The following is a 16933-nucleotide window of genomic DNA, read 5'->3' on the forward strand; positions in this document are numbered from 1 at the left end:
TAATCTTAGGAAATCGGGTATATTTATGTACGTGGGTATGTGTACGCATGGACAAGTATACTAATTTCATGGTCTTTTAGACTTGTTTTTTTATGATTGGGTGCAAATTATGTAATTGGTTTTAAACGGACATCCCCGAGTTTGCTGCATTGTAAGACGTTTCCGACTAATAAAATATTTCTACGATTAGATTTACATATAAACTACTTTTTCTGGTTTAGAATATCGGTGTCTGTAAATTCAATGTTTTTCTGGTCGTCTTAATATTTGTAAGAAGCCCAAACTGGGTTTTGCCTTCAAATAATTTCGTTTGTACGAAAAACATTATATTTTTGGAAATGAAATGAAATTTAACCTAGTACAAATATTAGAACGACCACAAACACGTTTAATATACACGTTAGTCGATAACATCTAAAAACGTTCAGCAAACTCAGGAATATCCCTTTAATTCTTTGAAGAACATGTCAGTTGATACATGTGTATATTATTAATTGTATGTAACAAAGTATGTTGGGAGAGGCATTAATATAGGCCAATGGCCTGTTTGCCAATCAATTTTCTTTGTGAAATAAATATTGTTGAAACCAAATGGAATGGCTTAATTCAGATAGCGAGTCCAAAAATTATGAATATGACAACTAATTCCTAATATTACAAATAAACCCCATTTCTCGACGGGCGGTCCAAATAAAGAAATTTTAATCTAAATATTTAATTTTATATTTTTAGCTCCAGGAGAATTAAGCGTATTTTATGCTATATGACCTTCGCACGAAAGTATGGAAGATAATTCCCTTGCGTTATTGATTCGGCAATTAACGCTTCGAAAATCGACTGACGAAGTTTCTTCGTGAATGTCCAGTACAAACAAATACATCCGAATAGTCTTTTAATCGTTAAAGGGGCATTTACGGCTACCGTAAGGTTGCTATGTGAAACAAATGTAAACCTCACATAACACTAGTCGTAAAACACACCGTAAGCAACTACAATCAGCCATAGCTACGATTCTTTCATGGGACGAGGTCCAGATTACTTTGATTAATTTTTTTTTATGGCGGCGTATGTAGATTCCAAGGTTCACAGCCTTTGAATAATGTCAATTTCATCGCTTCCTTCAATTAATAAGTTTTACACGGAAATTTAATTTCCATAATATTGAGACCAATATAAAGTGATTTTCATTTGTTGCGACTACCACTGAGTTTGTTTGCTGTACTGTTAACGGTCGAGTGATTCCATTATACTAAGGTGAAAATCGTTTAATCATAGTTACATTACATACCAAGGCGACAGTTCTGTCATTGGCCAATATGTCTGCCCACTTGAATTCCTCCAGTTTCCTTTTAAATATACATGTATGGGGATCGTGGTGTATGTGCGTGCATGCATGCGTGCGTGCATCCATCCGTGACCTTATGCTCATTAAGCACGTTTAAGAACTATTAGTATTAGTATATAATGCAAATACTAGTATTACATTTACTTGATATAATATTGATACATATTTATAAAACAAATTGTCTATTCAGTTACTAGCGTGATGGTTGTGACGTTTTGAAGTTCAATATTGTCACATTAAAAAGACCCCCGAAACCATACTATTGTATTTTAATTTTATACTTACCATGTTGACGGGTATTCACAACTATCTGAAAACTAAAATATAATACTATATTTTAATTTTGCATTAATTAATGTATTAGCATTGACAGGTATGACGTTTAAAAACAACAAACAAAACAAATGACAGGTATGACGTTTAAAAACAACACAAAACAAATGAACAAAAACACACACACACACACACACACACACACACACACACACACACACACACACACAAACAACAACCCAGCAACAGCCCCCCCCCAAAAAACCCCCAAACAACAACACAAAAAACAACAATAAAAACAACACATACACAAAAAACAAAACAAAACAAAAACCAAACAAATCTAATATAATATTTTAATTTTGTATAGTTTACATACAAACGTGACGGGTGTGATTTATTGAAGGCTGATTCGAAAAGTATTTAAAAACTAATATTATATTATATTTTAATTTTTATTTTGCATAATTTATTTATCAGCGTGATGGGTATGACTTGGTACTGACAATCACACACACACACACACACACACACACACACACACACACACACACACACACACACACACACACTTAGATAAACACACACACACACACTCAGATAGAAACACACAGACACGCACGCACGCACACACACACGCACACACACACACACACACACACACACACACACGAATAAAACACAAATAGATCCCTCCAGAAACAAATAAAAACAATACAAAACCCTGCATAATCTAGATACCAGTATTGCGACCCTTTCGTTCACATGCTTGTTTAAAAACTAATATTGTAAATTATAAAATATTACCGGTCTTAAAATTTAGTGAAATCACCAAACATAATAGCGACATAAAACTTTAGTGAGACATTAAAAAAACAGAGAGCTTAAGTTGTAGGAGTGTCTGAAAGAATATTTTTTTGGATATAATTTGACGTTAGGCAGCTTACACAAAAAAACCCCAACCCTTAAATTTATTAGAAAACTGTAGTAATATGCATGCTAACTACTTATAGTTCAATAAGTAACATGTAATCATTCAATTGTGTTCAAGTTAATAATCGACCAACCAATCACACAAAAGTTCAACGGAACAGTCTACTATATCTTATATTTAGCGTCATGAAATATTAGCTTTTGTGTGACCTCGCTAAATTCGCTAACATTTTATGCTCGCTAACATTTCCTGATTTATAGTCTTACCAGTATTTTTGCTTTCGGTTTGTTTAGCAGGTAGCGTGACGGGAGTGTCCAATCAGAGCCTGCTTTTCACCGATCTGTTTGCGAAGTACCACAATGAGATTCGACCGGTGTGTGGGGAGGACAAGCCGATCGTCACAAAGGTTGGGATATCCATACGACAGATCATTGATTTGGTAAGAGTCAACTTAAAATAATATACACCCCCAAGCTCTCCAAACACACACCCCACTCCAAACACACACACACACACACACACACACACACACACACACACACACACACACACACCCTCTCCAAACACACACACCCTCTCCAAACACACACAACATCTACAAACACACACACCCCCTCTCCAAACACCCCCCTCCAAAAACACACACCCTCTCCAAACACACACCCTCTCCAAACACACGCAACATCTACAAACACACATTCACACCCTCTCCAAACACACACATCTACAAACACACACACACACACACCCTCTCCAAACACACGCAACATCTACAAGCACACACACACACACACCCTCTCCAAACACCCCCCCTCCAAAAACACACACCCTCTCCAAACACACGCAACATCTACAAACACACACACCCTCTCCAAAAACACACACACACACACACACACACACCCTCTCCAAACACACGCAACATCTACAAACACACACACACACACACACACACACACCCTCTCCAAACACCCCCCCTCCAAAAACACACCCCCTCTCCAAACACGCAACATCTACACACACACACACACACCCTCTCCAAACACACACACACACACACATACACACACACACACACACCTCTTCAAATACGCACACACCCTCTCCAATCACACATACACACACACACACACATTCTCAAAACACACACACCCTCTCCAAACATATACCCACACACTCCAAATACAGACACACCCTCTCCAAACACACACACCCTCCAAACACACACACACACACACACACACACACACTCTCTCTCTCTCTCTCTCTCTCTTCAAACACACCCACACCCTCTCCATACACACACATATACACACACACACGTCCACACACTCATACACACATACACCACACATACACATACGCACGCACATGCACACATACACATACGCACGCACACATACACACACACACACACACACACACACACACACACACATCCTCTCCAAAAACACACACTTTCAAATAAATGTGAACGTAACGACGATCTGGTATGCCTCGGTGGCGTCGTGGTTAAACCATCGGACAAAAGGTTGGTAAGTACAGGGTTCTCAGCCCGGTACCGGCTCCAACCCAGAGTGAGTTCTTAACGACTCAATGCGTAGGTGTAAGACCACTACACCGTCTTCTTTCTCACTAACCACTAACACACTAACAACTAACCCACTGTCCTGGACAGACAGCTCAAATAGCTGAGGTGTGTGCCCATGACAGTGTGCTTGAACCGTAAGAGGATATTGTCCATTTTGTTGCTGGTTATACAATTTATTACAGGCACAGTTCAACATTTTGTGTTTGGTGACCATAAATATTTTACGACATTTCATTTATGTCAAGCGCACAATCCTTATTAATTGCATTATTCAAACCTGATATGCATGCTCTTGATACCCCGACGAGCGTTCTTATAAAACCGCCAGCGTTGTTAGCTTTCGTAATCGAATGTCCCGCTCACAAGGTATGATTCATAACAACGATTTGTGTATTTCAACGAGGTGGCTTTGGGGATGCCTAATCAGGACAGGGCTGAAAAATTAAAGTTTGGTTTGTTTAACGACACCACTAGAGCACATTGATTATATTAATAATTGGCTACTGTGTGTGAAACATTTGGTAATTCTGACATATAGTCTAAGAGAGGAAACCCGCTTCATTTTTCCATTTGTAGCAAGGGATCTTTTATATGCACCATCCCAAAGTCAGGATAGCACATACCACGGACTTTCATATACCGGTCGTGGTGCACTGACTGGAACGAGAAATACCCCGATGGACCCACCGACGGGGATTGATCCCACACCGACCGCGCATTAAGCGAGCATTTTACCACTGGGCTATATGTCCTGCCCCGGACGAATGGTTGTCAGTTAGTGAGAGAAAAGTCGGTATTACGGTCTTACACCTCCACTATAAGCTATGAATTATGTCTTGGTTCGAGGGAAGGACGAAATGTTAGTGAAAGAAAAGTCGGTATTACGGTCTTACACCTCCACTGTAAGCTATGAATTCTATCTTGGTTCGAGGGAAGGACGAAATGTTAGTGAAAGAAAAGTCGGTATTACGGTCTTACACCTCCACTGTAAGCTATGAATTCTGTCTTGGTTCGAGGGAAGGACGAAATGTTAGTGAGAGAAAAGTCGGTATTGCGGTCTTACACCTCCACTGTAAGCTATGAATTCTGTCTTGGTTCGAGGGAAGGACGAAATGTTAGTGAGAGAAAAGTCGGTATTACGGTCTTACACCTCCACTGTAAGCTATGAATTCTGTCTAGGTTCGAGGGAAGGACGAAATGTTAGTGAGAGAAAAGTCGGTATTACGGTCTTACACCTCCACTGTAAGCTATGAATTCTGTCTTGGTTCGAGGGAAGGACGAAATGTTAGTGAAAGAAAAGTCGGTATTACAGTCTTACACCTCCACTGTAAGCTATGAATTCTGTCTTGGTTCGAGGGAAGGACGAAATGTTAGTGAGAGAAAAGTCGGTATTACGGTCTTACACCTCCACTGTAAGCTATGAATTCTGTCTAGGTTCGAGGGAAGGACGAAATGTTAGTGAGAGAAAAGTCGGTATTACGGTCTTACACCTCCACTGTAAGCTATGAATTCTGTCTAGGTTCGAGGGAAGGACGAAATGTTAGTGAGAGAAAAGTCGGTATTACGGTCTTACACCTCCACTGTAAGCTATGAATTCTGTCTAGGTTCGAGGGAAGGACGAAATGTTTTGTTAAACAAGACACTAAGCACATTTTAAGTTTTAAATACATTTATATGGCGACCACCAGATAATGAAAAGGGAAACCCACTACCGCCACGCTAAAGCCTACTCGTTTCGATTAGCAGCAAGGGACCTCTTATATGCAGCATCCCACAGACAGGATAGTACATACCATGATCTGTTATATCAGCTGTAGAGTACTTACTGGAACGAGAAATAGCCCAATGCGCCCAAAAAAGGGAATCGAAGGGTTTGTTTATTTTAAAAATATCTTTTCCTAATCTTGAACTAACAACCGAACAAACTGCATACTTTTAAAGGGACAGACCCTAGTTTTTAAACACTAAGGCATATTTTTAAAGGGACAGACCCTAGTTTTTAAACACTAAGGCATATTTTTAAAGGGACAGACCCTAGTTTTTAAACACTAAGACATATTTTTTTATCTAGACCCTAGTTTCAACCAGTAAAAATGGAGACTAAGTTTGGTTAATTTACAAACTTGTAACAAATTTGAATACAACAGAGTGAAACAAGGGTCTGTGACGATGAAATACCCTTAAAAATAGACTTAAACGCGACTCCATAACCATCATTTCTCAGACGCACGTGCGTTTTTAAAAATATAAAAAATGCATTTTGTGGTGTTAGAAACACCAGGATGACCAGAAACACTTCGGTTTTACGGAAATGGATAATCTAAATAATAAAATATAAGTAATGTTTGATTTCAGTGATCATAAACGGCTCTGATAGTAAAACATATGCTGAACACAGTGTTCAAACACTAGGATCTGTGCCTTTAATCGTTATTTCAAATTGTGTGAGAGTAATGTACCTTTACCTAAGGAACCCATTATTAATTAATACTGGCTCTTGCATTAAACGCGGATTCCATTAACTCGTACAAAGTGGACAAGGTATTAAGCGCATATTTGCCAATAAAATATCTCCATTCTGGTAAATGGCTATTATAGTGATATTATATCCGTCGCCATATTGCATCTAGCTGCTAGAGTAAATACCATTGGCTGTAATTATAACGTGCGGTACAATTGAGAAGACGCGACATAAAGAGAAATACAATGGCTTCCCATATTTGATCTTTCAAGAGACCTCTCTAACACAAATAACCATTGACCAAAACTCTTTCATTTACTTTTTTTTTTAATTGCAATAACATGCGTTGTTTTTATTACCTTTTCTATAATCGTATTTTAATTAATTGTGTAGTGCTTCGTACACAATGCCATCTGTAATATAACTAAAGTAAAGTGAAGTAAAAAAAAAAAACCCCGATAAACGAGAGTAAAATACGTGTGAACGATTTGTAAATGAGAGCGGTTCGTAACGGAAGTAGCAACACAAGCAGTTGCACCCCCAAAAAACAACAAAAAACAAACCAACAACAAACCAACAACAAAAAAAAACCCAACAAAAAAAAATAACCCAACAAAAACACAAAAGAAACCCGGCACACAAAAAGTACCCCTTTATAAAAATTAAAATGCCCTATCTTGTCTACCCGGAGACGACCCTCATGCTGCGCCCTGATTTTTTGCCACCCCTGTTATTAGTCCCCTACCGGTCATCCCCTACCGCTCTAACCGGAATAGACTATAGGTTTCATATCCGTCCTTCTGTCTGTCTGTCTGTCTGACCGTCCGTCCGTCCGACATGTATATGGTTTTCCGGATGTTTTTTTTCACAATACCTTGAGATATTGAGCTGAAATTTATTGTATATGTTTATCGTGTTCTGTTACAGATCTAGTTTGTCTTTCATGGCCATTTACCCATTTTTGATAGAGTTATGGACCTTGAACTTAGGAGATACAAAAATGTGTTTTCCCGACCTTTTTTCTTTATACAATGCCTGAAAATATTGAGATTAAATTTTGTATATATAGCTTTATCATGTTCTGTTCATTTTCACAGAGTTATGGCCCTTGAATTTAGGAGATATGAAAAACTTTTTGGGCCCGGTAAGTGACATGTATTGCTTTAGCAGTACTCTCAGAATGCTTGTTTTAGACTAAATACGAGTAAATTGATTAATAGCGAGGTTTGGTGGGGTGGTGTGGGCTGGGGGTGATGTAAGGGAACAGTCGTCTCAAGAAGAATACAGTAAAGTGCCATTTTTTAAATGCCCCCCCCCCCACTGGAAAAATGCTTTGATTATTGTGCCCTGATTATGTTTTTTTACTGCCCCCCTTCCCTCCGCCCGCCCCCAGTTATTTTAGCCCAGATACAACCCTGCTAATATATTATCTTTCTTGATTTTCAGAATGAACCAAAACAGATTTTGACAATCAACGCCTGGATGAGACTGGTAAGAAATGTTGTTAAAATCTCTTATAACCGTATCCAAATGTGTTGCAGGTTTGTAAATTAACTAAACTTAATGTCTTTTTTTCTAGGGCTGAGACTAGGGTCAGCGCTTTTAAGGGTTAATTAGGCCCCAGGGCCCCGTTCCACAAAGCGATCGTAGCGCTAAGGCCACCATAAGTGCATAACTACCGTATGCCCTTAAGGTGGTCTTAGTGCTAAGATCACTTTGTGGGGCCTATTTCACAAAACATTGTAAGTTTACGTCTGCGACTAGTGGTTATACCGGTCATACATTTATATGTGTTTGGCATCTATTTCACGCAGACAATTACATCATTACAGAAGGACAAAAGAAAATGAAATGTGTATTTTAAACTATATCTGTTGTACTATAATAATAATAATAATAATAAAAATTGTGGTTTAGTCGTAGATTTACGTTTACGTGCAAAACTAGTCTTACAATGTTTTGTGAAATTGGCACCAGAGCTTTAAATAACTCGGTGTCGACCACTTTTTCCCTCAACGCAAAAGCACGTGCGTTTTTATTACTCTATAGGTCACCTTGAGTCACGCCAACTTGATTTGATTGTGATTTCATCATTTATCATAGAAAACCAAAAAAATACTAAATATTCCAAAAAATAGCGTATGCCCTTGAACTCCCACTAGCCAACACAGTGTTATTTCTCTTACGATTCGTCTAATTACTAGTATTTTGTTAGAACGCTTAGATGCACGCTGAATGTGAACATGTTCATCGATATCAGAGAAATCTTGAATCGCAGAAAGCACTCCAACACACATTATTATACCAGTTATCCAGCCATTGTCCTTGAATAATTTCATCCGACAATGAAAACAATTTTATTCGAAGGTCGTTTTAAACAGTTCAGAAACCCAAATCCGAAACGATAAGTGCTTGCTTACAAAACACACCTCCGAAGCGAAATGCTGCTAACAAGGTTCATAGATATTCCATCAAGATTGTTTTCACAAATGCCATTGTCTCTTTCTAAATCACAAACAGGAAATTCACATTTATTGTACAATTACAATGAGAGGTCACGGTATTGGCTATCAAATTATCACCTTGTATGAAGTGGTTCCCACCGAAAGGTGAGATTTACCCGACAGCAGACACCGTCGATAAAAGAGAAATGAACGGCGTGATTCCGGGTTCCTGTCCTGGACAGAGGAACCGTTGAGGCCTGTCACGGGGATTCTATAATTCCCGTAACCGAATAAAACACGATTATCAAAATGTCTCTCCTACTTGTATATCTATTAGATCTCTCTGTAACAGGCTGTTAAACCCTAGTATGGCTCGTCTCTAGGTATGATCAGAAATACGATCTTATATAAAGTATATATTATTATAGCACGTTAGTTCTCTAGAAAACACAACAAAAACACAATACACTTTGGAATCTGTATTAATCTACGCTGACAAATGTACAGCCGTAGTAGTTCATTAATAACAGCAATAATAACAACCCAGAACTGATCACTTAATTAGTTAATCTCTAGGTGTCTAGTTACACAATATGCGAATCACTTCACCGTTACACCACACCCACACGTGTGATAATTGAGAAACGCTTCCAGGAGAAGTTAATTAATAAAGGAATTACAACACCATTCCTAACTGGTTAATTTTTAATTAACCCTTACTACTCGTTCAGTAACGTGTGATAATTTAGGAACGCTTCCAGGGGAACTTAATTAATAAAGGAATTACAGCTCTATTCCTAACGGGTTAATTTTTAATTACCCCTAACTACTCATTCAGTAACCTTGTAACACAGAATTAATACTGGTACCGATCACAATAAAGACAATAACCTACAGTGTACCTAGGTCGTCTAGGATGACTGGCTAAGCTTTATATTACCAAATACTCGTATAATGTTAGAACAAAAAGTCTACGATTTACTTCGTCAGATGACCGAAGACATTGTCTAAAGAATATTGGTATAATACAGTATCAAAATATTTAAAGTCACATCAATCACATCAAGGTTATACACAGAGCAGAAAATATATAATTACCAAAGTCCCGTCTGAACTAATATATTTCGTTCAGTGGACGACGTCCGTGATCCCCTGGAGCCTTCCTAATTCGTTCTCCTCGATATCTCTAAAACACTAGCTATTTATTGTAAATCAGGATTTTGCCTGGGGGTACAAGGCGGTACCTCACGTATCATCTCATATTCTACATCTACTAGAGTAGGTATATTTCTCTCTGATCGTCAGTCTGGCTGTCGCCAACCGCGAGCAATCTCCTGGCCATAAACAGCACTACCGGAGATATTACGTAACTACTAGCCACATGGCCTCCGCACCTGGCTGAGGGTGTGTATTAGGCGTACCGATCGAGGACGGTCGCGCAGAAGTCTTACGTAACAAGTTGCCCATCTGGGCTACGGGCAATAAACTGCACACGGCCCTCTAACACAATTAAAATCGCCACAGGCGAAACAAATTTAAGAGCATGTTCCGTGACAAGGCCGGTACTTGTGCCCAGGACAGGCGTGCGCTACAACAGCTTGCTCTGAATGTGCACGTTAAACATTTTTCCAAGTTCCAAGTGATTCCGGACCGGCCTCGGTCGGCGGTGTCGTGATAAAGCCGTCGGACATCAGGGTGGTTGATGCTGGGTTCGCAGCCCAGTACTGGCTCCCACCTAGAGCGAGTTTTAACGACTCAATGGATAGATGTAAGACCACTACACCCTCTTCTCTCTCACTTACCAACTAACAACTAACAACTAACGCACTGTCCTGGATAGACAGCCCAGATAATTGAGATGTGTGCCCAGGACAGCGTGCTTGAACCATAATTGGATATAAGCACGAACATAAGTTGAAAGGAAATGAATGGACGCGATACCGGTCGGGCTGCTGTGGCCCGAATACTCTGACTGTAACAGAGCTAGACGGACATTTGGACAATTATTAACACTCACAGTCAGAATGAATGAATGAATGAAAGAAAGAAATGCTTTATTTAACGACGCACTCTAACACATTTTATTTACGGTTAGAATGAATGAATGAATGCATGCATGCATAAATGAAAGAAAGAAAGAATGAATGAATGAATGAATGAATGAATGTTTAACAACACCCCAGCACGTCAGTCAGAGAACTCGGGCTAGGCTGCTGGTGCTCCCTTACACTTGCCAGCGCGAGCGGTCCCCTCTTCCACCCACCCAAATCATTTTCCTATCCTGGACGGAGGGGCACAGATGGCTGAGGTGTGTGCCCAGGACAGCGAGCTAAGCTGCTTGAACCTTAATTGGATATAAGCACGAAAATAAATTGAAATAAAATGAAAAAAACCCTAGACTACCGACCTCGGTCGGTGGTGTCGTGGTTAAACCACGTGACATAAGGCTGGTAGGTACTGGGTTCGCAGCCCGGTACCGGCTTCCAACCATAGCGAGTTTTAACGACTCAATGGGTAAGACCAATACACGTTCTTCTCTAACGACTAACAACTAACCATCTGTCCTGGACAGACAGCCCAGATAGCTGATGTGTATGCCTAGGACAGCGTGCTTGAACCTTAATTGGATTATAAGCACGAACATAAGCTGAAATAAAATGAATGTTTAACGACACCACAGCACGGAAAATACATCGGCTATTGGATATCAAACCTTGGTAAGTCGATAAAAGAAAAACGAACAGCGTGACTGCTAATATTAATTAGACTACCTTAATTTCCCTTCTGATAAACCGAAATCAATATACGGTTTTAACATCGTGACACCGCTGAAAAATATAATCTCTTCTGTACATATTTGACTTGGAACATTTTATTTATCAATGTCGCGGCAGCTTGTCTGGTGTTCAAACACTGTTGCTGATGTGCGAATATCTGTAGAGGTATCACACTACCATTTCTCGTGTCGTTACGAGATAAACTTTGTCTTCGTTAAATAGTGGCGGGACGTAGCGGTCGGTTTAGGATCGATCCCCGTCGGTGGCCCCATTGGGCTATTTCTCGTACCAGCCAGTGCTACACAACTGGTGTAACAAAGGCCGTGGTATGTACTACCCTGTCTGTGGGATGGTGCTTATAAAAGATCCCTTGCTGCTAATCGAAAAGAGTAGAAGTGGCAACAGCGGATTTCCTCTCTCAATATCTGTGTGGTCCTTAACGATATGTCTGACGCCATATAACCGTAAAATACAATGTGTTGAAAGAAAGAAAGAAATGTTTTATTTAACGACGCACTCAACACATTTTATTTACGGTTATATGGCGTCAGACATATGGTTAAGGACCACACAGATTTGGAGAGGAAACCCGCTGTCGCCACATAGGCTACTCTTTTACGACAGGCAGCAAGGGATCTTTTATTTGCGCTTCCCACAGGCAGGATAGCACAAACCATGGCCTTTGTTGAACCAGTTATGGATCACTGGTCGGTGCAAGTGGTTTACACCTACCCATTGAGCCTTGCGGAGCACTCACTCAGGGTTTGGAGTCGGTATCTGAATTAAAAATCCCATGCCTCGACTGGGATCCGAACCCAGTACCTACCAGCCTGTAGACCGATGGCCTGCCACGACGCCACCGAGGCCGGTACAATGTGTTGAGTGCGTCGTGAAATAAAACATTCCTTTCTTTATTTCATTAGACAGTTAGGCCTTTCCAGATCTTTTTTCTTTTATCATTACAATTTGTTGACATTTGTAAAAAAGATAAATGGCCCAGTGGTATGAGCTCTTTACAATTTTTATGACTAAATACAATGCACTAATTAAAGTTAATGTATGTTTTGTTTAACCACACCACTAGAGCCCACTGATTTATTAATCGTCATCTATTGAATGTCAAACACTTGGTAAGTCTGATATGGTCTTAGAGAGGAAACCCGCAATATTTTTCCTTTAGTAACAAGGGATATTTTATATGCACCATCTAACAGACAGGATAGCACATACCACAGTCTTTGATATACCAGTTGTGGTGCACTGATTGGAACGAAAAATAGCCCAATTGGCCAATCGACGGGGATCGATCCTAGACCGACCGTGCTTCAGGCAAGCGCTTGACCATAGGGCTACACTCTTCCCCACAATTCTCTAACAGTGCAAGTGGTATGTGGCTGCTTATAAAAGAGTAAATTGAGACGGTGCTGTCGAAAGGTGGGTAACTCTAAAGTTTTGTGATCAGCCTATAGGCTATACCGAATGTTTACGTTAATTTACCAAATACAAAATGGTACTCAATGAAATGGCGATCACACATTTCTCTCGATACTTTAATACACAGTTCCCACCCCCATCCCCCACTCACGAATTCAATCTGACAGTAAATGCAGTAAAATGAGTGCACGGGGGGTGAGGTGGGGTGGGGTGGGTGGTGAGGTAGAGCGGGCGGAATTTAGCTCAATCGGATGACCACTCGCCTGAGGTGCTTGCGCCGCAGGATCGAACCACCACGGTGGATCCATTCAACTGATTGGTTTTTTTCTCATTCCAACCAGTGCACCACAACTGGTCAAAGGCCGTGGCATGTGCTGTTCTGTCTGTGGGAAAATGTATATAAAAGATCCCTTTCTGCATTAGGAAAAATGTAGCGGGTTTTCTCTGATTACTACGAGTCAGAATTACCAAATATTTGACATCCAATAGCAGATGATTTTAAATTAATCAATGTGCTCTAGTGGTGTCGTTAAACAAAAACATTTTTTTTTTAAATGTATGAAATGCGAATGGTGGTATGTAACCTAGAAAATGAGGACTGCGCGACTCAGTCATTTAGAATGTTTGGTGTTTGACAGTTTGATAGATTACCAGCTCACTTGCACATTGTTCATAATCGTTAACAGTTTATAGCACACAACAAAGATGGCATCAAATAGGTCGTTACCCTATAAAAGTTCTTATTAATCGTTCTTAGTAAGCGCGTCATAAATGCGTGTCCTTCATTCTTGACGCTTTTACGTACGAAATAAACAAAAGTATTATCTAACTATATTTAATATCCATGCAGATACATAAATGTCACCTGTTTAACTAAAACGAATTCATGCGTGCATGATTCGATTTTCTACATGCGAGTAAACAAGGCACTATTATTACAATAAAGGACGAAACACCGGCTGCTGTTTATTATCGTACCCTATTCAACGCATGACGTAATGCACAGCTTTTACATAATATTGCTGTAGCATATGCATTGCAGTGCAGTTGGTAGCAAGAACATAAAGACAAACTCAATTTCATATACACGTTTACAAATCTGTTTATTTAATATTTACGAATACGCTTTTAAGATTTCAATGCATTGACTTAATTATGAGATACGGGTACATTCTCTTCATATACACGTTTACAAATAAGTTTATTTAATATTTACGAATACGCTTTTAAGATTTATCTGCATTGACTTAATTATGGGATAACGGTACATTCGCAATTTTATATTCACGTTTGCAAATCAGTTTATTTAATATTTGCGAATACGCTTTTAAGATATCTCTGCATTGACTTAATTATTAGATAAGGGTACATTCTCAATTTCATATACACGTTTACAAATCAGTTTATTTAATATTTGCGAATACGCCTTTAAGATATGTCTGCATTGACTTAATTATTACATAAGGGTACCGGAGACTACTTAGGCTTTCGTCATACTCACCAGTGACGGATCCAGAGTAAAACTGAGCAGGGGGCTATGTGTGGTGGTAACTGGCAGGGGCAACTGAATGGGTTGTTTTTAGGCAGGAGCGCGACATTTAAAAATGGCACCTACAGTATTCAAAAGTACACTAACATGTATTAAATATGTGGTTAAATCTTCCACAGAAATATCAAGCTGACCATTGGAAACATATTCACCGCTAAAACCAATAAATGCCTTATATTCATCTGCTAAACACTTGATATTTCGGGGAACGTCGAATTTCAGGGGGTTGGGGTCGATGCACCTCCAAAACCCCGCTCTTGGATCCACGCTGGCAGTCCTTCGGGAGCAGGTCTTACGGTTAAATTGATGAAATAAAAACTGAATTGACACAGTTAATGAACTGAACTGAATTAACCTCGCTAACCTTTCTTGTAGTCTTTCTTAATATGCATAGGAGCCATGCGCCCCCCCCCCCCCCCCTTCCCCGCGCCCAATCACGCCTCTTCCCCACCAACATATTTTATGTATGCCTGTCACCCCATGTGTGGGTGCCTCTTCCAAATATATAACCCTGGCTAGGCCAATGCCTACGCACCTCACCTCATACTGCATCGGACCTGATGAACAAACGAACAATCAAACACTTACCTCTATTGAGATATTCAAACACTTACCTCTATTGAGATATTCAAACACTTACCTCTGTTGAGATATTCAAACACTTACCTCTGTTGAAATATTCAAACACTTAACTCTATTGAGATATTCAAACACTTACCTCTGTTGGGATATTCAAACACTTAACTCTATTGAGATATTCAAACACTTACCTCTATTGAGATATTCAAACACTTACCTCTATTGAGATATTCTCTCAACATGTGAAGAAAATGATACAACAGAACAGCAGAGTAGTTCGCAGACGTCATTAGGTAGTATTAGAGCCATGAACAGATAGTATATATTTATATAAAGTTAAAATAAATATGCTTATAAACGTAGTATCGCTTTGACATGTACATGTATTAGCATAATATAAAACGAAAGCATTGTTGACGTCACTTTAAAGGATTGTTGAAGTATTCATGGAAACGTTCTCGGCAATTCTCGTAACTTAAAGTCGCAGGCCCTATGTCTTCTGTATTGACTAGTACTTCTCCCCCCCCCCCCCCCCAACTACCCCGCCCAACAATTCACCAGGGCCGATGCACTGACATCTTAGGCATGCGTTCAAATGGTTTTTTTTACATAATTATTATAGAATTTGTATTTTAGTGTAAGTAGGCCTAATATTTTTCATATACTAATACTTAATTACCTTTGTTTGACACCCGAAAGCTGTGGGTTTTTTTTTTATTGCTGGCGTGTCATTCATTCATTCATTATTCATTCACTCTTCAACTAATTAATTAATTTTTCATTCCTTCATTCATTCTTTTATTCATTCCTTCATTCATTCCTTCATTCATTAATTATTTCATTTATTCATTCCATTAGAACACATTAAAGCCTATTGTTGACTTAAGGATATTTTGTCACTAATTAGTTAATTAATTAATTAATTCATGCATTCATTTATTCTGTTAGAACGCATTAAAACCTACTGTGGCGGCGACTCGTGCATAACCGTACGAGACTGGGGGCGTGTGAGTGTAACTGCCCCCCCCCCCCCCCCCCCCCCCCTCCCCATGTGCTGGAGCAAATCCTCAAATTCGGGCTAAAATGATAGAGCTTCCTGGTAAAATATGCTGACCTGAGACCTTTTCGCTATATATTTCCATCATTCTGCCTTCAAAATTAGTTGTAATCCATGTTAAAATGCGTAGTGATATAGCTGTTTAGCAGTAATACTAATATTATGAATATAATTATGTTGGTATCCAGATTCGGGCATTTTTGTTTAATTCGGGAAAACCCCAGCCCCCCCCCCCCCCCCCCCCCCCCCCCCAAAAAAAAATAAAAATAATCCCCAAACAACAACAACAGCAAACAAACAAACAAACAAACAAACAAACAAAAACAACAAAACAAATCCCATCCACAAAACCCTCCAAAACCACAACAACAAATTGGAGTTCAGAGCCCGTACGCCGATGTACTCATGTTGTATTCTCTGTTCCAACCGGCCTCGGTGGCGTCGTGGTTAGGTCATCTGTCTACAGGTTGGTAGGTACTGGGTTCGAAT

General features: G+C 39.5%; 1 protein-coding gene across 4 annotated transcripts in view; it reads left to right on the forward strand.

Moving 5' to 3' along the window:
• The window catches only part of LOC121381266 (neuronal acetylcholine receptor subunit alpha-10-like), a 42859-nt gene that overhangs the window by 14411 nt on the left and 11515 nt on the right, over positions 1–16933 (forward strand). For 2 of the 4 annotated variants that reach the window (XM_041510511.1, XM_041510528.1), the window contains exons 2-3: positions 2846–2991; positions 8051–8095. In XM_041510511.1, the coding sequence (XP_041366445.1) occupies positions 2846–2991; positions 8051–8095 (191 nt within the window). Of the gene's footprint in view, positions 1–2845; positions 2992–7711; positions 7749–8050; positions 8096–16933 lie in introns of those variants that run through there. The other 2 variants (XM_041510519.1, XM_041510536.1) reach the window with 2 other exon arrangements.

This window comes from Gigantopelta aegis, chromosome 2 (genome assembly GCF_016097555.1).
Source record: "Gigantopelta aegis isolate Gae_Host chromosome 2, Gae_host_genome, whole genome shotgun sequence".
NCBI lineage: Eukaryota > Metazoa > Mollusca > Gastropoda > Neomphalida > Peltospiridae > Gigantopelta > Gigantopelta aegis.